This window comes from Helobdella robusta, assembly GCF_000326865.2.
Source record: "Helobdella robusta unplaced genomic scaffold HELROscaffold_3, whole genome shotgun sequence".
Classification (NCBI taxonomy): domain Eukaryota; kingdom Metazoa; phylum Annelida; class Clitellata; order Rhynchobdellida; family Glossiphoniidae; genus Helobdella; species Helobdella robusta.
The window spans coordinates 36,146-59,121 of NW_008704501.1; the positions used below are offsets into that span (position 1 = coordinate 36,146).

The following is a 22,976-nucleotide window of genomic DNA, read 5'->3' on the forward strand; positions in this document are numbered from 1 at the left end:
ATCATCATAAAACCTATCCTTCTCCTCTTCCTTCCTACTTTGTTGCGGAGCATATCCTGATATCACCCTCACTATTACTTTTCCAAACACCATCACCACCACAATTACACCATTGCTTCTCCGCCTCACTTCCAACACCTTCTCCACCAACTCTTCTCTTACCATCACACCAACTCCTCCCATACCATCATCCCCCTTCCACCACAACTTATATCTTCCACCTTTAGCCCCCACAAACCTTGTACCCTCACCCTTCCATCTGATCTCCTGTAATGCAGCCACGTCAACCATTCTCCTCTGCAGCTCCTCCACCACTTCCAAACTTCTTCCTGTCAACGTGCCTACATTCCAGGTACCAAACCTCCAACCCCTTGGTCTACAAGTAGTCCTTCCATCTATAGTGCCTTGCACCGCCACACTATAGAGTGGGGTGCCAGTAGCCAGACCATCCACAGGGCCTTGCACCACAACCCCATGGACTGGGTCTCCGGAGATTCTTCGCACCCTCTTCTGCCGGATACTGAGGGCCATTGTTATTTCCGTCATCATAAGTATTATTTTTTGGCTAGTTTTTACGCAGGACGCCCTTCCTTACGCAACCAGTTATAAGCGGTGGGCCTAGCCTTTGATGATCCAACATCACTCACAAGGCAGTGAGGGTCAGTTTAAGATGCACTATCACATCACAAATAATTCAAATTTTAGTAAAGCTATGCCAAAATAGATCAGAGTTTATTGAAAACCATAAATAAAAAATGAAATTAAATTAAAATAAAACTCACGTGGTTACAGGTTTATATCGGTAATTTACAGAAGATCTGCAAAAAAGTCAATATCGCTGCATTAATCAATAACAAAAACATTGAAAAAATATTTAATAAAAATTTTACTTTTGTCTTGCATGCGTGAGTATGTGAGATTTAAGATTTGTTGACTGTGCAAACTTCTTACTGCAGCCTTCGAATGGGCAGACGTAAGGTCGGTCTCCAGTGTGTATGCGGACGTGCGTGCGTAAGTTGAAATCAAGAGAGAACCACTTACCACAGCCTTCAAATGTGCACTTTAAAGAAATAATTAAGAATAAATCTGTAGAGATTATATATGCTCAATGTGGTATATAGAAATAATTATTAAATGATCATTCATAAACATTCATGATGAAAAGTCCTTAACAGAAGTTCTAATTCTAACCCCAAATCCACCTTTGACGTCTGACGTGCAAATTCAACAGCAGTCCTGGTTGGTTCACCTAATTTCTCTAGCCTTCACTTTGCTAACAAAACTAGCAAAACTAATATCTATCTCAGTTGTCATTAATACATTAAACCAGAGGTGGACAAACTGTGGCCTACTAGTTCATTCTGAACAGCCTACAAGCATTATTTGTCTTCAGTTACAAAATTAATAAAAATTATTTTAACAAAAACTGAGCTTCAGATTTTATTAAAATATCTACTGAATTCACTATGTTGTTAATAAACCCAAAAAATTTCACAAACCCTAAACTTTGTGAGTTGTGTCAATTTTATTGTTTAACGTTGATATTTTTTGGTTCTTTATTATGCAGCTATGACATATGCAAAACCGCCTACACCCCATCCCTGTATTTAAACCTGTGCCCCAAAAACTGTACTATCCACACCACACAACGTACATACACGATATATATGCATGCGCAAGCACTGCATTATATGCGCATAGCATATAAAAATCTTTAAATTTCAGACCAACAGTATTCGAACCAGGCCACCACATGCATGGAACATGGCACTTCTACCCGCTGAGCTAACTCGCCATTACAGAAATTATAGCTGAAAAATCCTTGCATAAAATAAATTTTAATGTATCTAAAAAAAGAGTAAACTTCAGAATTAATTCATATCTCAACCGTATATTTACAAGACCGTTGGTTATGCAATCTGAAAATGTCAATCATGCACCCTAAAGATTAGTTAAACTTGTATTCAGTAAAAACCATTTTTTATGGTTTATCACATCATACATACCTTTCAAAAATTCTTACAAAAAAACTAACATCAGAAATTAATAAAATTTTTACAGGCCATAGATAATTAGTTAAATTTTTATACACAAAAATCCATTTTGATTGGTTCAACAAAAACTTAGCTTCAGATTTTATTACTATTTTCACCAAATGTACTTGGATAAAATGTTAATAAACCCTGAAAATTTCACAGGCCCTAGATTACTTTGAGTTATTTGAATTTTACTATTTAATGATTATATTGAACACCTAGCTGAAAAGTCCTTAGGTAAAATAATTTTAAAATGTATTTTAAAAGAAACTAAGCTTCATAACTTATTTAAATTTCAACCATTCATGAAACTGTAAGATATGTAACCTGAAAATCTCAAACGTACTAGATTAGTTAAATTTGGATTTAGTAAAAACCGATTTCCATGGTTCTTCGCACAGAAACTTTGAAAATTTTTTACAAAAAACTGAACATCAGAAGTAAAATTTGCATCATCACACACAGATTCATTATTAATAAAACCTGAAATGTTCACGGTACCTAGTGATTAGTTAAATTTTTATTCACAAAAATGTTTTTACGGTTATTAGCATTGAGCTTAAAAAATTGTTCTGACAAATAAAATTGAGCTTCAGATTTTAAAATTTTCCTAAAAAAATTTTAGCTATAATTTTAATAAATACTAAAAATTTCACCGGCCCTAGACCTAGAAATTATTTTGCGAGTTATTTGACTTCTATTATTTAACACTCATACTGAAATCCTTGGCTGACTTTATGCACTTAAGCTTATCACACTTAGTACACCTCAATGGCCTCAACTATTTAAAACATTTCTTTTTTTATTATTCTTTAAAAATCAGGTACAGCATGCAAGGCAGTAGTATAAAATTAAACATATAAGTAAATTAAAAAAACGGAGAAAGAAAAATGTTTAAGCACGAAAAGTAAAATAAAATGGAATAAAATAAATAATAATAAAATAAATAAAAGAATATAAAATACATTGACAACAAAATGAAGTAATGGCATAAAAAAGCAAATTGATATTTTTTTAATTATATATATAAAGTTTTAAAAAAATATGGAGGTTTAATTTACCTGAAAAGCTTTCTCTCCTGTGTGAACCAGTTGGTGTCGCTTCAATTTTGAACTTTCTACAAAAGCTTTACCACACTCAGAACAAACATGAACCCGTGGTCCATGTGTGTGCAAGTGTTTCCTCATTGTTGCATTGTCTTTAAACATTTTGCTGCAACCCTTAATTAATAAAGACCACAAAAATGTTTAAATATGAAAAGTTTTAAAAACAAGCAAAAACAATGAAAAACCTTGTGAGGGCATGCTACAGTTCTGTGCACATCATCTTGCATTTCAGATGCTTTTGATCTATAAAGTTAATCAACAATTTTGTTATTTATTTGTTGAAAGCCTTGGCATACATAATAAAATTTCATCTGTAAAAAAGATTTAAGTACTTTGTAAAATCAGCCAACTGTTTGGGATCTGTTAGATCAATCCCAGGTAAACTATCTCCAGGTGGGATTTTGTCCCAGAGTAGATAATCAATGCATTCATTGTTGGAAGAAGATATACTGCTCGTTGTCACCTCTTCTTCATTAATGTCTAAGTAATCAGGCTCTCTTTTTATTTCATCTTATTAAAAAATTGAATAAGATTTTTTATTTTACATAATCAATAAAATAAATTATTATAATATTTAATTAAGAAAAAAAAATTTTAAGGTGTAGTAATATAAATAAATTTTAAATAAGTGATAAAAAATGATGTATAATTGTATATAATGTATAGTTATATATATATATTTATATATATAACTATAACTACCTGGAGTAGACCAAACTACAGAATATTCAGCATCATTAAGAACTTGAATATCCTGTGGTTCATCTTGAGTGTTGAATGTTTTGATATGACCCAATTTTGCTTTTTTAGATCCTTTTCGCTTTTCAAATAACTTTTTATCATAATCTCGAGACCTGAATTCATCTTCCGGCTCTACAGTGATTAAGTTATCATATACATCACTTCCATCGGTGTTGAAAACATAAACTAATCCATCTTGACGAGTAAACCCATTCGAAGCGTCATCTCCGATCACAACTTCGGCCGCTTGGAGTACAATTTCTTCACTAAACGGCTCAGAATAACATTCGAGATTGATGTCGTTATTGGAATTGAAATGTTCCACTGAAGTTTCAACATATTCTATGGGTAAACCCACTAATATTTCTTCTCCATAATCATTGATGGCTATAGGCTGTTCTAACGATCCGACATCTTGGATTTCATCCGCCATTTTGACCGACATCTTGATTCCTATTTAATGCAGGAAAAAGGCAAAAAATGTTAAGCCGCTCACTAATTTGAGTTTAATAATAATTTTTTTGACAATAAAGTTTAGAGTCATATAATTAATTTTTAAATTACCAATAAATTATATATATTTAAAAAAAATTTTTACATTTAATTTTGGTTATTTTAGCTATTTTTATTACACTGATGATTTTAAGAGTTGTTTCAAATATTTCTTTACATTTTTTTAATAAGTTGAAATAAATTATTCAATACAAAATTGTTTAAATTATTTATTTTTGATAAAAATATTGTAATTTTGTAATTAAAAAATCTGTATTCCGTAAAATATCTTTCATTGTATTATAGTTCTAAAGTGAGCGATCTCTTTTTATGGGTCTTTTTGTTGATATTTATTATCGCGCATGCGCCCGTTTTTCACGTGTTGTGTGCACTGTAGTGTAGATTAGATGGTATGGCGAGTTCTTCTGCTTTACGAAGTGTTTTGGAATTTTCAAAAACTAACAATTATTTGTCGTATTCGGACTCAAATGGTATTTTAAAAATCTGGGATAGTTTGAACGGTTCATTGAAGCAAGAGTACACACCGACTTCTCATCTGTCTGTTCAGTCGGTGTGCATGTCCTGGGGCCCAACTGCCTCAGTCATCAGTTCCGAGAATTGTTTGGTAATATTTAAAATTTTTTTGACCACTTATTTATCTTTTATCACAACTTATATTCACTTATTTATTTTCATGAATGTTTTCCAGGAGAGCCCTCCAAAGAAACGAAAAAAGAAAGAATCACTGAAAGAAACCTTAGAAAATCTACAGTTGCTGGCTCTAGGTACCACATCTGGTACGATCCTGCTTTACAGTATCAAGCAAGCTGATTTATACTCTACCTTGGTTAGCTTCTTTTTTTAATTAGACATTGATTTAATCTAAATTTCTAAAAATTTCTTACACTGTTTCCAATAGTCTGATGGTCATGAAAAAGAAGTTACTGGCATATGCTGGAGTGATGATGGTTCTTCCATATATTCATGTTCAATTGATGAGCATATTGTACAATGGGATATAGGGAAATCATCCCTAAAGCAGTAAGCACCTTTTGTTGAGATATTTTTTTTTAGAATTAGACTTGCTGTTTTTTTTTATTTCAATATTGTTGGCAATAGGTACAAATTGATTTTTGACATTTTTGTTAAAAATATCAGAAAATTAAAATGGCACAGCATTTTACTGGAATCTTTTTTTCAATGCCAGAGCTATAATATGTGAGGATCAGAGGGCGAATTGGGTCAGACTAATTGGTTGACTTTTGGTTGCCTGACTTACATACCGAACAAAATAAAACACAGTTTTTTTTAATTTATTTGGAAACAAATTGCTATATTATAATTAAATAGTTGTTCTTAATAGGTATTTGAACAAAAATAGTATTAAGATAATACGGCACATTGCGTGGATATCACAAAATATAAAGTGGCTGACGTACGTGGTATTTGCCTGACTTTTGACTTGCCTGTGCCGTCACAGGGATAGCGGGGGCCACATTATTACATAATTGTATTAAAAATATCTTCATACAATAATGAAGTTAATGAAAATCAACAATACTAGGAAGCTTCCTTTTCCTCAGTCACTTGCATGGTGCTTCACAAATGGCATAATTATTATTATTATTATTATTATTATTATTATTATTATTATTGAAAATAACCTCCTTTGATAGTTCAGTCCATTCCATTTTTTGGAATGACACTTTCCGTCTCCATACCTCCACTGTCCTATTTGAAGTTGTCCATGTTTCTATCAGTATTCAATGAGCAACTTAAATTGCATGATTAAAAAATAATGAAAACATAGTTATTGCATCTTTTATACTTTATCAACGGTCAACATTTAGACAAATGCATTTTCAATTCTTTTTTAAAATTGTTCAAAGAATTTTCAGGTCTTTTTAGCAACTCTGGCATAGCGTTCCAAACCATTGGGCCAGCAACAGTAATGTTGTGCGATACTATTTGTAAGCGATTAACTGGTACCGTCTTAAGTTTCATATCGTCTGATCTCAAACTGATATTCGATGTGGATGTTTTCCTGACAAATCTACTGAACAGAGCCAAGCCATTTAATGATTTTAAAATTATGACCACTATTTTGAAGATTATCCTTTTATTGATTGTCAGCCAGTGGAGATCATTCAAAGTCGGCGTAACGTGATCGAACAACAGCCCACCTACCTTTAGTTTAGCCGCAGGATTCTGGATTGATTGTAGAACAGCTACTGACGTCTGGGGTAGCCTGTAGAATGAGAAAATGAGACAGGATGTTATGAGAGCGTGTACTAATGTTTCCATGCTACTCCTGTCTAAATAACGTCTGACTCTGTACAAGCCTCTGATGTGAGCCATACTAGCAACTGATACATTCTTTATGTGTTCTTTCATTGTGAGTTTAGAATCAACCAAAACTCCCAAATTGGATGTTGTTTACATTCACTGAGTGCATATCTATCTTTGTCATCTGCTGCCAAGTACCGGGAGCAACTGGGTTTTGTACTGATTCAACTTCAGCGAATTGCTGGACATCCAGTGTTCAACATCGGTCAAACATTTGACAAATCTATCAATTTCTCTCTGATTCTCTGCTTTCTGTTGAGATCATGACTCAACCTTACTTGAACAAGATCATCACCAACTGTCTTCAGTTTATATATAGTTTTAAACAGTAAATCCTTGATCTTTAAATCATCAAACTTTATCAAGATCGGCCTGACAACATTTTCATTCATCCTTCCCAATTTTTATTAATTTAATGACATTTTTGTCTGTAATAACATTGTCAGAAAGGTGATTTAGGATTTTGAAAACATTTGTCCCATCAGCCTCACTCTCCTGCAGTCAGAATATCATCACATTGTTTTCACGCTTCTTTTTTCTGCCTCTCTGCAAACATTTCACTTCTGTGTTAATTACTTCAACGTTTTTCTTCACCTCCAAATTTATTATGTCGACGTTTTTCTTCACCTCACGACCGACAACTTCTGACCATGAAGACTTTAATTCACTCTTGAAATGTTTCATTTCATCACGCAATTCAACTCTGGATTTTTCCAATGTACACAATTTATTACCATCAGCATTTATTTTCAGTTTGATACCATCAATCTCAGACTTGGTATTTTCATGCATCTCTTGTAAATTTTCTTATTTCATTCAGCAAGATTTTATTATTCTTGTTCACATCTTTTGCTAGCTGCTCTACAGATGGCGAACAATTGACGCAATCGTCACATTTGAAGGTTATATTGGAGCAATTCTTCACTAATTCATAATTTTCACTTGTCATCTGCAAACACTTGTAGTGAAATAGCTGTTCACATTGAGCACACCGCAGACCGGTGCAAAGTTCATAACAATACAAATCACACTTCTTGCATTGTGTTAAGTCCTTGTTACCAATATTTTTACATTTGTCCCAGTTACTCATTATGTACACCCAAAAAAAACAAAGAAGGTAAACTTATGAGCTCAACCAATTATCAAAACAATGCAGGTAAACTTATTTTCACCAACGAATTAGAAGCAAGTAAACCCGATCAGAATACAAACAAAAAATTTCTTACTTGATATTAAATTTTAATTCACAAAATAATCGATATTTTGGGCTTAATTCAAAAAACTTTCAATAAATAACATATCTAAGCAAATTAAATGCACCTACAAATAACTTTACAACAAAAATAACGCCAAATAACTGCCAGAATAACTCAAAATAATTAAGAAATACAAAAAATGCCACTCAATATATATATATATATATATATTTAGGAACGAGGCTCTCTTTAATACAAATGTCGTTAAAAATGGTTACCCAGCGTGCATTTATAATCTTTTTTATTAAAACCTCAACAATTCTGAGTTTGTTGAATTCATATTTATTGAGAAGAAAATTAATTATTATTGAGCTTGGCTGACAGTACTGTTTCGGAGTTAACCATCGTCGGAGCCTATTAGATCAAAAAACACATAGTCAGAAATGCAAAATCTGAAATAAAATATGAATATATATATATATATATATTGTTTTAATGATGATTGTGAAAATTAGGATGATGTCATTATGTCTAAATACCTATTAAGAATAATTATTTAATTATATTATAACAATTTGTTTTGAATAAATTAGGAAAAATTGTGTTTTTGAGAAAAGTCAGCCAATTACCGCGTACTATAATAAACGTCTCAAGTCAGGCACTTAATATTTTGTGATATTTTCGCAATTATTTATTACAATTTTCGCTCAAATACATGTTATTAATAATATATCATTTTTATTAGAACAATTTGCCATGATTAAATTAATAAAAATTGTGTTTCATTGTCTTCAGCATGCAAATCCGCCAACCATAAGTCAGCCAATTAGTCTGACCCGGGCGAATTCATGTATGAGGCGTGTGAGACATGGAAGGGAATTCAACGTTGAGATCTATAAGGCGTGAAAACTGTACACCAAATTGTACGTTCTGATAAGATTCACAGAACTGAGAGGTTTAATGCTCCTTCAGAGACTGAACATTTATGGATGCAGCTTTTTCAAAGTTGAACTAAAGTCTAAATGCTGAGGACCGAGTGTTTCTCAGTAACACAAATTTATTAACTAATGCACTGTCTCAATAAAATTATTGATTGGTCAATATCGCCTCAATTAATAGTTTGTATTAAACTTTTCTGGGAATTGTCAAATTTATTAAAATTTTGAAGACAGTTATCTAAATTCATCATCTAAATGCACATATGTGTGTGTGTGTGTGCGTGCGTGTGTGCGTGTGAGATTGATGTTAACATTGTTAAAGAAATTGTTTGATTTTTTTTCTCCTCAATTGTCAGTGTGCTTTTAAAATGAAACAGAGAGAACACTTGTTCCTATTCCTACTAGGTTGCAGCATTTTAATGGCTTGATGCTTTTTTTTGTGGATTTTTTAATGGTATTGCACACTTCTTATTTTATTTTCCACATCATCTCTGTGGCTTCTGTTTTGCCTGAATTGGAACCAGGCATTATTTTTAAAGATCGTCTTTTATCTGCTTCTTCCATGTTTTTTCGGCAATGTGCTTTTTAACTTTCCACTGTCACTTCATTCAGCAAAGATATCTTCACTGAAATATGTTCAAAATAAATGTACATAAATGTTGTAATTTGTAATCATCACATTTTTCTGTATTTGTGCACCCAATTATAATAAATATACATTATTTGCTTCTCAGTAAATGGAAGGGCAACCAGGGTACGCTGCATTCAATAGCACTCTGTAGTTCGCAGGAGCATCTGCTCGTCGCTGGCAGGCTCATACAACTCTGGAATCTTAAGACAAGACAACTTATTCAAGTTTGCTTTATTTTTTGTTGTTTGTTTTTTAATTCATATTACAGAATTATCATAATTTTGATAAATTTTAACATTCAAATATTTTTGAATCATCTTAAATATTCTGATTAAATTAATAAACTTTAATTTGTGTTTGATGGATGCATAAGTTCTGTAACTAAATCGATTTACATTTATTTCAAGTGGTGTTGTTGTCATATTTTATAATCTGCCCATCTCATATACATCACAGAAGGAAGTCATTCGTCAGCACCTGGCATTGTCCAAGTGTTGACGAATGTTAAGGAAGGAATTGTGCATGTGCTGAGATGACAGAGTAAATTTTACAGAATTTGCCTGCTTATATAACTAATAGTTCTTCAATTTATTTAAATAAGTTTAATTCAACAGTAAGATTACTTTAGATAAATTTTACAAAAGGTTTGAGTGATACAGTTTGAGTAATAAAGAGATAAAATAATGTTTCAAAAATTAATTTAACAATATTGTTTCTTTATTTTTTCAAGTAATCAAATTTTACTATTTGCAGACATTTTTAGGCCACACTTCTGAAGTTACGAAAATATTTGAAATCCCAAATTTAAGAAAAACTTCAAAGTCAAGTGACCATGATGAAAATATGAAGAGAGGTGATGGTGACAACTGTGCTGATCTAATAACCACAAGCTCCGATGACGGAGTATCACCAGTTATTGATGGCAACTATATTTTAACCATGGCTGCCGGTGAAAATAAAATTTGCATCAGGTGATCTTTTTATATCTACATATTTGGCAATCAACACACACATTGGCTCATAATTATTATTCTGAATTGCATGCTAAAATCATTCATTCTATTGACTGTAGACAAATAGATGGGAAAGTGGAACGAACAAGTTCATTGGTTGGTTCACTGCTTCTGCCAGATGAACCAATGCATATGAGCATATCTTCTCCGCTCAATTCAGATCAGGTTAAACAGATTTGTATGATTTTTAATAAGTGCAATTCTTTACATTATCATTGATTTTCTTTCAAAATTGTAAGTAATGAGTTGAGATGACCAAAATTTTGAGATCCCTGGTGCGAGTTTGAGACAACAGATTTGTGGAGAGTTAATGTGAGTATGATATGTGACATGCTGAGGAACATTAAGAAGAATTTGGAAAATTTTCAAAATCCTGAGTAGAAAGTTTTGAATATGTTCTTGCTTGTATCAAGATATGATCACACATTGCTGATGCCACCCATTTGGATCAAGTTGTAAATGGGAGGTTTGCAGCCTGCATTAATAAGTGCTTGAAGATCATTGTCATCTGAATATTGTGGAACACGTATTTTCATTTTTCAATTTAGAGGCTATTACGTTAACAAATAATTGTAATATTACTGTTCAGATTTTGTATGGGTTTGTTTTATAAATTTTTAAATTCACAGTTAACATGCCACATTTATTGATTATAATAAAAAAAAAATTCTGTCCAGGCTTTCAAACTGGCCGTGGTCACGAAGCAGGGTCAACTTGCTTATTTTGAATGCATTTTAAATGGGTTAGTTTCGCTATCATCAACAATTGTTGTACCTAAACATTTTTATAAGCTCGTTGGATTGACTGTTCTGATTTTCCCCCTTCCCTTTCTGTCATGTCGTCATGTGATGTTCTATTTTACGATTTTCACCCACTCCCATTGCATCTAAGATCAAGCCAGCCGAAATTTTCAGAGTAGGCGTATTTCGGGGTAGGTTATCCAGCGAGCATACACCATTTAATGAGCGTTAATTTAATTAATTAATCGTATTGAATAATTGACTTCACGAGTTTGTATCTGTGGTATAATTTTATAAAGATTAGTGAAATCTGAAAGTTTGGTGTTTTTTTTACTAAATTTCAAATATTTACAATGTACAATGTGGCAAGAAGAATTTTCTGATGACAATGCAGGAATTAATCTGCGGATTTCATTAAATTTATGAATAAATAAAGTAATGAATAAAATTCAATAGAATGAAAAGTTTATTGCATTCATTTTTCAACGGTTTTATTACTTAACTCATTCAAAATGTTCCCAGTAAGCACAAGAAGCCTTTGAAGCCCAAGCATATTACAACTATTCGAACGAAGCCTGATGGAAAAGGACGGAACCTAGCAGTTATGGCATGTGGCTTTCCTCACTCCTCACTCAAACAGCAGGGAATGTGCCTGGTGTATGAAGACTTCATCCAACCTATATTTGAAAGAATTGTTATTATTTCAATTTGTTTATTCATTTCTTTTTTGACGTTTCCGTGTGATATATGGAATTTTTTCATCAATTTTCTTGCTGACAAAATACATTAAGTAAAATAATTCAACAATTGGTTATCATTCTTGTTAACTTTCCAAGTTGTCAATATATATGTACTTTTGAAATAATTCAACAACTTATCATTTTTGTTATACTTCTAACGTTTGAAATTTTCCAATATTCAGAATATCTCTGAGTTGCAGTCTGAACTAATCAGAAGAGATCCAAAAAAGAGGAGCAAGGCTAAGATGCAAGATGGCCTCATTAAAGCAAGAACTCCTCTAATCTCGAAGGAGGCTCATCTTGTTGGCCCTGGAATGACTTGTCCTTTTGCTTCTAGAGTAGTCGTTCCCGAGGAAGACATAACAGTTGACACACCGAATAAATGTACTTCCCGAAAAAGAAAAAAATCGATAGTTGTTGGTGAAGAGGAAAAGGAGGTTTGTTGTTTGGAGATTTGCAATTATTTGCAGTTTATCCTTAAAATAACTTTTTAAATTCAAGTATGCGCTATGCATGCAGTTTGTTATTAAGCAATTGGGATGCATGTATGTTAATGCATCCACAATCATTCGAGCGTGCATGTTTAATGTTGTAGTTGTATGTTGTTTCGATGTTCAGTCAATATCAACAAGCATTTGAGGTAAAGTTCTGTTTTTTGCTCATTTTATCATCCTGCATGCATTTATTTATTTTTCTTATTTTGGTCTGCGTTAAATACTTTTTCAAAACATCATATCAAAGTTGAAAGCCTATTAATTAGAAAAAGCTAATATGAAAAAAATTTAGGTCAAACCGGAATTAACTTATAAATGGTATTTAGACATAGCAAATATATCTGCTTTGCTGTTGATAGTGTATCAAAACAATAACAACATGAGATTAGGTTCTTACAAATGTATGCTCTTATCTACAGTTGGATGTGCATGCTGAAGATTTAAAAATATCTCGCATATCATCAACACTCTAGAAAAAGTTTGCTAAAATAAATGGCATAAATCAGTTTTTTAACTTTTAATTAAAAATTTCCGTTTTTTTTCTTTATGTTCTGGTCAATTTAAAAAATTTTTTATTTTATACTAATTTTTTTGTTTTACAGTAAATATTAACAATAATATGTTTTGGTTTTTAAAATAATTAACTAATTAAAACAAAGATTTTTCATGTTGAAATTATCTAATTTTCATCAGATAATGAGCAAGCAAAATAAAGTTGAATACACATAAAAAACACTCAAATATTCCAAAAGTTTTGAAATATAAATAATGATTTTAAACATACAATGATTTATCTTCTTTCTTCGATAAATCTTTTTTATTTTTACTACAAAATTTGAATGTTGGGTGTTCACATGACGACCTTGTGACATACTACGTCAATACAATTTACAAAGTAGAGCCATCTGACACAAATTTGATACGATGTTAGCTATGAGATCTAGATCTGCATCATAGTTTTCATCTTTACTAGCGTGAAGAACAAAGTGGAAGGGTATCCCTCAGAACAGAAGAACAAAGTGGAAGGGTATCCCTCAGAACAGAAGAACAAAGTGGAAGGGTATCCCTCAGAACAGAAGAACAAAGGCATTATGTTTTAAACCGAAAGCAGAAAGTTTTTCCTTTAAAGAATATTTTACACGGAATGCAATCCAAAGTGGTATAGGATCATTTGTTCATCAATACTGAGGTTGTGGGGAAAAACAACAAGCTGTTCATATCAAAATTGGCATCCATCAAGTCATCATATTGATTGACTTTATAATTCTACAATAATTTATAAATTTGTATTATGAGAAATGAAGAAATGACCTCTCCTCTGTTAGCTCAATAACAAACTAAACAGGGCTTTTAATTTAAAGTGTTCCATTAAACGTTCTGGTTAAGTGCCAAAATTAAAAGTAAACCTGACTATTTCATAATTTAAAAAATCTGAGTATTTCAACCAGGTATGAAGTTTTATATTTATTTTTGGCAATAGTGGCGAAGATATCAAAGTTTTATTTGCTTAAGGCGGTCAAACTCAAAATGTAATTTGGATGGGTTTGAAACAAGCTGAATGTAAATATGTGTGTAATGAGCTTAAGTGATTGAACACTTTATTTGTTCATGCAAGCGTTCATAGATTTTTATGGCAGTCTGGTAGTCACGTTTTATCACATTGCTTCAATCTATCTACTTTTATGGTCAGATTACGAGGTTATTAGTAATAAGTAAGAAAATTATTTTAATTGATGTTCATTGCAAATTGAAATTAATACTTTTTAACAAACTTGAAATTTCGTTGTCACAGATGTCACTCGGCAGTAGGTTGTCAACACTTGATCATAAAACAGGCCAAGGTACGTCAACGAGCTCATCAGCATGTACACAACAACAAAGTGCTGTTCAGAAGGCTGAAAGTTTGGCATTGTTGTTAGCACAAGGTCTTCAAAGCAACGACAAGTCCATCCTAAATGTTTGTTTTTTGTTGCTGCATTTATAATTTTTTAAATTGGGCATCACGAAGTTGAGGCAAATGCAACAATTTTAAATGCTAATGGCAAGTGAATTTGCAAATGGTCGAGCAGAAATTATGCTATGCTTTTCTTGCTGAACATGTGAACCTACTTCCCATGTGCTCGCTTGCTTTCAAGTCATGTCTCGCGCATATGATATATGAATCAGCTTCCGCATCTTGAATCTATTTTGAACGGTTTTTTGATGGTGAGGAAGAGTAGAGGAAGAGGTTTTGCATGCATTATCATTAAAATACTTCATTTTGAAATTGTGTCAGGCGGTCCTGCAGAAGACCGACACAACTTTCATAAGGACCACAGTTGCCTGCCTGCCACCATCCCATATTAGTGAGCTCATCAATGAAATTTCCAGACGATTATCGGGTCATGCCCAAAGGTTTGTTGTCATTCCTTTCAATCTAATTTTCGTTCATTGTTATGGTGTTTGGTAGACTGAAATAAAATCTATTTTCTATGGTTGAACAGTGGCAAAATTGCATGTAAATGGATGAAGGCTCTGCTCAGTGTGCACTCTTCATATCTTACCACGGTTCGTTTATCACTTCTGCCACGATACAACTTTCAATCAACGCTCTCATTCACATCATTTGTTTGATTTCATCATCCTTTCTTTGTATTTATAAAGAATGTGAAGCTTCAAAAATGATGGAAAATTTTTTTAGTTGCCGGACGTTGATGAGGTGTTAGCGCCAATAATGCATTACTTAGAGGCTCCGGTTGATGTACTGTCCAAGTTGATGCAGTTGAGAGGCAAGCTGGAATGCATTGTTGGCCAGGTGATGAGTCATTCATTCCTCAAATTCGTTCAATCTTCTTTTCTTAATTGGCATGATTTGATTTCGTTGGCAGTTATTGGAAAATTAAATTTTTTTGATCTTGTGCTACACTGCTTCACCAGTGCCATCAAATTAATGTTGAATTTTATTAATCATGCATTTCATTATTTATATTGATCAAACTACATGACAAAACTCACATAACAAGGATACATTTGATTCATTAAATTGTTTAACTTAAACAACTGTAACCAAATTAACATCATCAAATTCATCGTCATCCTCATTGATGATATCATTATCGTCTTTGCAACCATCAACTTCGCGGTCATCATCTTGTTAGGGGTTAGTTAACCCACCCAGCCATGTTGCTGGTTCATGTTGCACACCCACTTCAGTGTGGTTATATGAGTCCATTTTTTTTCATTTACATTTCTGTTTCAGCTATTTTACATGTTTATCTTCATTTCCTTTTCCACTATTAATGACACGACATTATCAAAAATTGTGCTGATGATATTAAACAAACATCTTTCCAGTTTGCCTCCAAAGTGGAAGTTCAATCGGTTGGTCAACTACGTGCTGAGAATCGTGCCATATGCAACATCAATCATGGTTCGTTATGTTTGGATGTACTTACATTTGTTTGTTTATATGTTTGGTAGAATCTGCAGTCAAGTTTGGTTTTTTATTTAGTGAACGCATGAAGCTGAAATTTTGGTTTTGACCAAATCCGAACCTTCACCCATGATCCAAGTTTTGGCGGACTTTGAAACACAACACATTTTTCACGTGCAGTCAACACGCATCAAACTAAAAAACTGTTGAAAACAAAAAAAATATCTGCTAAATTACAAAAATTATTAAACTATATAGATATTTTTGATTTTCAAAATCGAAAAATTCTTGAACGGATTTTGGATTTGAGCGAATTTTTGTCAGCTAAATTTAAATGCGTTTATAATAGAGCAGCACTGAAGGTTCGGATTGGTTGAATATTCGGTCGAAGTTTGACCTTTGGCCACTTCTAGACCAGATAGCAGGGTATTCAATTTTCGTTTTAGCCATCACTTTTTTGATTCCAAAACAATAATTGTTGAATATTTTATTAGTGGAAAATTTGAATTTGAGCGAAAAATTGAATATTATCTTGATAAGGAATTGTTGAATAGAAACGATTTGAATTGTTTTTTTAATAACTTGTTTTTCATTCTGAAAAAGAATTTTTTTTAAATTGTTGGCTTTTTGGTTTTCGTGCATCTCTAATTTATATTTATACATGTGTCTTTGTATTTAAATTTATCTTTTTATATTTATGTAGGTGTATATTTATATGCATGTATGCACGCATTGACACGTTGTGCATTTATACATTTTTGTTCCAGTATGTGTAAGGTATTATTAATCATTGAGCATATTATATATATGCGAAATGATTTGAAGCAAGAAGAATTAAGATTGCATCGCTTGGACCATCTGATTGATGTTACTATCTTGATTGTCTTAATTTATTTTAAATTACCAAACATTGGCACCGAGCCCTGTAATGGAGGAATTTGTTTCCAAAATATGTTTACATGTTTGCTGCTTGCCTAATCGCACATGCTTTTATTGTATACATAAGTTTTAATGCACATTTTTTTCTTTTTTTGTCTGTATGTTTGTATATGATATTGTTTACAGAAATCGGTATAGAAATATAAATTCAATTTCTATTTAAGTTAACTTATTTATTGAGTATTGACTGGAATGTAATATAGCAATTTTTATGCGAGCTTGAGTCTAGTGTTGGCAGGCGCAGGCTATTGAAGCTATAGTCACTATTTATATTATGAAATGTAATAAATGCACAAATCAGGCTCGGTCAAGATTTGTTTGTGTTTTTAAATCCGGTTACATTCCAATGCAATCAGATTTGAGAAAATCAAATCTACTCCTAACGTTCTATATAATTTAATGTATTCAGCTTAACTATTTTTTGGCTTAAATCACAAATTTTTTCAAAAGCATGAGAAAGTTACTATTTAAAAAAACACATAAAAGTAAATTTCGTTGTGGTCGAAGTTTTGGCCGAAACAAAATTATTTGGCCAAAACCTTCAGTCGGTCTCTGTTTTTTTTTATGTTTGTTTGTTTGGTTAGTTGGTTGTACTGTCAATCATGGTTTGTCTGTTTGGTTGCTTGTCGAACATGGTTTGTATGTTTGCGTTGGCCGGTATGTTTAAAGTTCCGTAGTGTTAATCCATTTAAATATGTGGATTTAATATTATAGTTTTGTATTTTATTCGCTGCAGATGATGACATGTTGATAGAAGATGTTAGAAATCACGTCTCTATGGAGGTTGGTAGTTAATTTAGATATTGTCATATCAATTGAAGTGTTTGCTGATGAATTAAATTTTTTCATAACTATCAGTCATTATTCATCTGTGTACAACGACTACCCTACCAAACTCAAAAGAAAACTCTATAATTTCATTTGATATTAATTAACAGCTGTATTTTGATGGGTAAAAACGCAAACAGTTTCAGTGGAGATGTAAAAGAGAAAGACTGCAAAGCAATGAAATGTTGCAAGAATTTCAACTTAGGTTGATAAGCTCAACAGTTAAGTCGCTGACATAAAAATTTGAGTTGTATATGATATATCTTGTGGAGATGTAATATGAAATGGTTTGATCGTTTAGTGAGAATGGAAAAAGAAAGTGATGGGAAAAGATATCATGTCCTGCTATTATGAAAACCCAAAGATGAGCAGGTTGAAATCAGAATCAAGTGTAGCAAAAATATCCTTTGCATAAATGCAAGGCTTGGTAGTGCATTATAAGCCTCATTAAATAGTGAAATAAATCCATAAAACAGTTGAACGGGTTATGAAATATATATATATGTATATATATATATTAAAATTTTTTTGAGTTTTTGTGGGAATGAGTGAATATGGGCATAACTAAAAATTTTGTAAGCTTGTTAATGTGATCCCAATATACCGCACTGATTTTTGGTTTAACAGGACAACTGGGACGAAGCTATCATTTTGCCTGAAAAAACCATTGATACATCCGAAACAACTACAGAACAAACAGTTTCTCCGTTATCTTCAACTGCAAAACAAAAAAGCAAAACAAAGAGTCCAAAAAAGTCTTTGAAAAAACCCAAAACGTCAGATTATAGCGAAGATGAAATGAACAATGTAATGGTCATAGGATAATCTTGTTCTTTTTTGGTTAATGACTACTGTTAGTTACATAGTTGATGACGCGTGAACGAATGAGTAATCTACAACAATATATCGTTATCACCTGATCTAATCAATTTATTATTGTACTATTTTGGGCTCACGCACGATCTTTAGCGTTGAAATTTCTGTGTCCACTTGAGTCATATTTTTCAATGAAAATAAATTTGGTCGTTTTTGATATACGTAGTTATCGACTGGATGAGTGGTATTTGAATATCTTCCAATTTGTTTTGCGTATCATGATTGTTGAAATTTGTGGTTTTGTTCTATCAGGTGATTAATTTATAAAATTTCTGATAATTAATTTAATGTGCACATTCAAAGTCAGTTATATTGAAATCCTGGCGAAAATCCGATTTTTATGATACTGGTTTGAAAAATTAACTGAATAAGTTTATTGTAATTAAAAACGCGCTACGGACTTTTCAAATTCTCGACAGCAAGTAAAGGATAACACTTGACAACTGTTAACGATTTTTATTGATGAAAAATTAACGTACAAAATCTATTATATAAAAAAATATTTGACAGAATAAATATTGATAGTAGTTAACAAAAAACAAAAACTCACGAATTTGTAATACGTACATATAATAACAGCACATAAATATGCGATTTGTTTTTAAAAGAGGGTTGCTGCGCTGCAAAACATGCTTGGTGCCAGCTTCGTGACCAAACTCGTTTCAGATATTATGGAAGCTGCTTCTATACCTTTAGACAGGCAGGTGGGTGCCGCTTGCAAAATTAAGTAAACATGAAAAAATCATGGTCAGGTTCCTTCTGCAAAGGAGGAAGACGAGACGGGCTAATTTCTCCAGCATCTGCCGTAGGTGGTGGTTGGGTTAAGTGCGTCAGACATGACCGAACCAGGACCAAGAGGTTTTCGCTGCAATGCACAATGTACTGAAAATTCAACAATTTCTGTAAAGTGGTTGTCTAACGGAGTCGCCTAGCAGAACGCAAGACAAATGTCCCGTCATCTAACTGAATAAAGCGTGCATGTCTGTGTGTGTGTGCATTTACACGTGTATGTCTGTACCAAGGAGCGTGCAGGTGGGCTGTGGCAGAACATATCTAAACAATTATCAGAACGATGCAACGATGAATAATAGCAACGGTAAAGAGTGATGACACGTAAATACAATCCTTGCGAGGATCAAAGGATAGCGAATGAATTATGAAACGAAAATATTTACAAAGATTACATTCCTTTTAAGTACCTGGGCTAAAATATGAACTGCAAAATACTATTGTTTATAACTTCTATCTAACATGTCAGTGGAAACTATAATAAATAACGCTGCTAGCAATACTGAAAAGGGAAAAATAGGTGGTGGGCTGATGATGGGATAAATAATAATAAAAAATAGTAGTAGTAGTAGTAGTACAAGACCATATAAACGATGATTACAACTTTGAAGTACCCTGCTACTGACGCAAGAGATTAGAGATTTGAAAGAATACGATAACATTGGTAACTTGAATTTTAAAGACATGGATGACAATGAAAGAAACAAAAAAGGTAACAGATTTTGCAACATGATGAAACTCAAAAAAATAAACGACAAAAGTGTCAATAACCGTGGCAATATTAACAAAGTGAAAACCATTTTGAAACTCAAATAATAATATCAAATAGAAAATTTAGTGGTAATGTATCAAAAACAATAAACGCAAGTGAATGAAATTCCCAGTCAACAATTAAATACAACTTATTAAACCATGGGCTGTATGCATGATCTATAAATATGATAAAATAAACTTGTAACATACATGACAGAAAAATCGCAGATGGTAACAACCCGAAATTTATCTGAAGCAGTTATATTGTCATTTTGCAATTGACAACAATTGTAAAATGTACATCAAAGGGGAGCAAACTTCATCTGAAGACCACTTTTAGAATTATATAGGTTTTGGAGGGCCGCATAGGTAGAAATATTACAATATATACAATAAACGTGTCATACTAAAAAAAGTATTTACACAAATTTGCTTAAAATAGTTATCAAAATAGCAGTTACTTTTTAAAATTTGTTAAAAAATCTGCATTTTTTTCAAACCAGTTTCAGATACAAGTTGACAAATAATTGAAATTGTTTGTTTTTATTCGAAAACATGTCGTTATTCTCCTTAAATCATTTAAAATTCAGCCATTCTGCATTGGCCTATTTTTAGACTTGCTCATATTTAAAGTTTAAACAGTTTTGACAAAAATATGTGAACTTAATGAGAAAAGTTTCAAAACAAAGAATTCTGGATGAGCTCAGACAAGGAAAAAACGAAAAACAAATTATTACTAGGAAATCTTGTTTTCAAATAACATTTTAAAATTGAAAATGCAAAAACCGCAAAAATTAAATTTTTCAGACGCAAAAATAGTCTACGTTCAGTGTCTGCAGGCCGCATAAATAGACTGGCAGGCGGCCTGCAGTTTGCTCACCCATGGTGTACATTAATATAGTTATTGACAGTTGCAGAAAAATAAGACAAAATATAACGTGACAAAATGAGTTACATAATTTATTTTACAGCATGATAGATAAAATAACTGTATATGTAAGCGACAGATACAAAATACAAACAAAAAATTAAACATGAATGAACACGATGAACCGCATAACTAAAATGTAATTTTTCTACTTGAAAGAATAGTTTTAATGTCATCTGCTTTTAAAAACTGTACAATTTAAATTAACTTTTAAATTTTGGAAGTAAATGCACAAAAAGCAGAACTATACGGCGATACAAAAAGACCATAAAACACAATGTTTTGTATGCACACATGAATTCACCAATGTACACTTACGTACAGGCGGAAACATAAGCGTACATTTAAGAACATACAAATTAAAGGCTGCCTATGTGGTGAGCACGCACACAAGGAATAAGAATATTGCACAGCGCGACACATCTGACGCAAACACGTAACACTTCATAAATTATATGTAAATGCCATGTATAAATAACCCACCCGCGCGCACACACACGCAACACACACAAACATATATATATAATATTTACATATATATATGAATTCCGAATTAAAACTGGCGCTATATAAATGTTGACAATAATAATAATGTGTGTAACAGTTAATAAAATCCACCAAATTCTTAGCTTGTGATAAATTAATCTTTTTGATTTTTCTAATTAACCGAAATATGTTGCGCAATTCTTAATCTCTGAGACATGACACAGGTTATCTGCGAGTTAAGTTTAAAAACAAATCATGGTCTACGGGCTTGTTCCGAGAGCAAAAATCGCTTGTGTATAAAGTCTTCCGTTAAAAATGGGAGACCATGTAAATTTGAAACTTTTGTCCCATCAATTTTTTTTTAGATCGGTTTAATTTAATGTTTTGAAATATTTTTATCGTAATATTTTAATTATAAATCCTTTTAATAATTTTCAACATTTTCGGTTAAAATTCAATATTTTTTATTTATTAAAAAAAAATATTTACCATTCTTTAAATATTTTTCAAATTTTTAAAGCCGTTTTTGGAGTATTTTCCATTTCATTTTTGGTTTTATCGTTTTCAGGTTGAATTTTGGTTTGATTTATTTAAAGTTTAGAAATTTTAATCTATTTTTAATGTGGAACTTATTTAAAAAACGAATTTTTAATTTACAGATTTATTTAAATGAAGAATTACAACTTTCTTAGAACAGTTTTCAGGAATTTAATTATATTTTTATGGTGGATTACAAAAAAAGACAATGAAAAGTTAATATTGTAGTGTGGAAGTCAGACGATGTTCCATGACAAACTGTAGATCATATTTTCAGGCCGTCGTAGGACCATTAATAAATTACCTCCTTAAAACTCCTTGTTAAAGCCTAGTAGACATCTCGCGCGATTAATTTATTATTAAACAATAATTTACTGTTAGAAAAATTGAAAAGATTAATCATAAACTATCAAAAGCTACCAATTATTAAGATATCATTAATTATGGTGTTCTTCCAGTGTATATATATGTATGTATATATATATATTTTAAAGGCTGGAAGGAGGCCATAATTGATGCAATAGTTGATAAAATTTACCAAATATATAGATTTTGAAAGTTTATGATTGAACTTTTCAATATTCATGGTGAAGCGTATAGGCCATATTTCGATTTTACTCATCATCTATATAACACCCATATAAGCGCTGATGATGAGTAAAATTGAAATACGGCCTATACGCTTCACCAACGATTTTCTTATTAATTTTAATAAATTGGATAACAATCACAAAATTAATATTAAAATTATTGAAAAGCTCAATCGTAAACTTTCAAGAGCTAAAAATCCGGTAAATTTGTTCAAATACATACATATATATGTATATATATATATATATATATATATATATATATATAATATATATATATATTTATATGTGTGTGTTGTGTGTAAAAACGAAAATAATGGAATAATGAAAGCAGCAGCAGGCAAAGCAGAGGAAGACCAGTGATG

At 31.9% G+C, this 22,976-nt stretch overlaps 3 protein-coding genes across 3 annotated transcripts in view; 1 reads left to right on the forward strand and 2 right to left on the reverse strand.

The window, feature by feature from the left end:
• HELRODRAFT_160929 (hypothetical protein) overlaps positions 1–531 on the reverse strand; it is a gene marked incomplete at both ends in the record, with an annotated part of 4,301 nt that extends 3,770 nt beyond the window's left edge. Inside the window, one exon of the mRNA XM_009020929.1 lies at positions 14–531. Within this exon, the coding sequence (XP_009019177.1) occupies positions 14–531 (518 nt within the window). The remainder of the gene's footprint in view (positions 1–13) is intronic.
• Positions 532–886: 355 nt separating this feature from the next.
• On the reverse strand, positions 887–3,545 carry HELRODRAFT_66045 (hypothetical protein; the record flags this gene model as incomplete). Its single annotated transcript, XM_009020930.1, has 4 exons — positions 887–1,060; positions 3,098–3,256; positions 3,328–3,385; positions 3,475–3,545. Coding segments are annotated over 4 exons (462 nt in total), but the record flags the coding sequence as incomplete, so codon positions are not given.
• Positions 3,546–4,724: 1,179 nt separating this feature from the next.
• Positions 4,725–18,477, forward strand: HELRODRAFT_188473 (hypothetical protein; the record flags this gene model as incomplete). The annotated part of the gene is made up of 17 exons (XM_009020931.1): positions 4,725–5,000; positions 5,085–5,222; positions 5,295–5,416; positions 9,590–9,710; positions 10,240–10,457; positions 10,559–10,664; positions 11,177–11,241; positions 11,762–11,894; positions 12,162–12,416; positions 12,766–12,891; positions 14,266–14,430; positions 14,749–14,867; positions 14,957–15,020; positions 15,154–15,267; positions 15,807–15,882; positions 17,561–17,607; positions 18,280–18,477. Exons 1-17 carry the CDS (start codon positions 4,788–4,790, stop codon positions 18,475–18,477), a joined length of 2,280 nt encoding a protein of 759 aa, XP_009019179.1. The 5' UTR covers positions 4,725–4,787.
• Between the last annotated feature and the right edge of the window lie 4,499 nt (positions 18,478–22,976).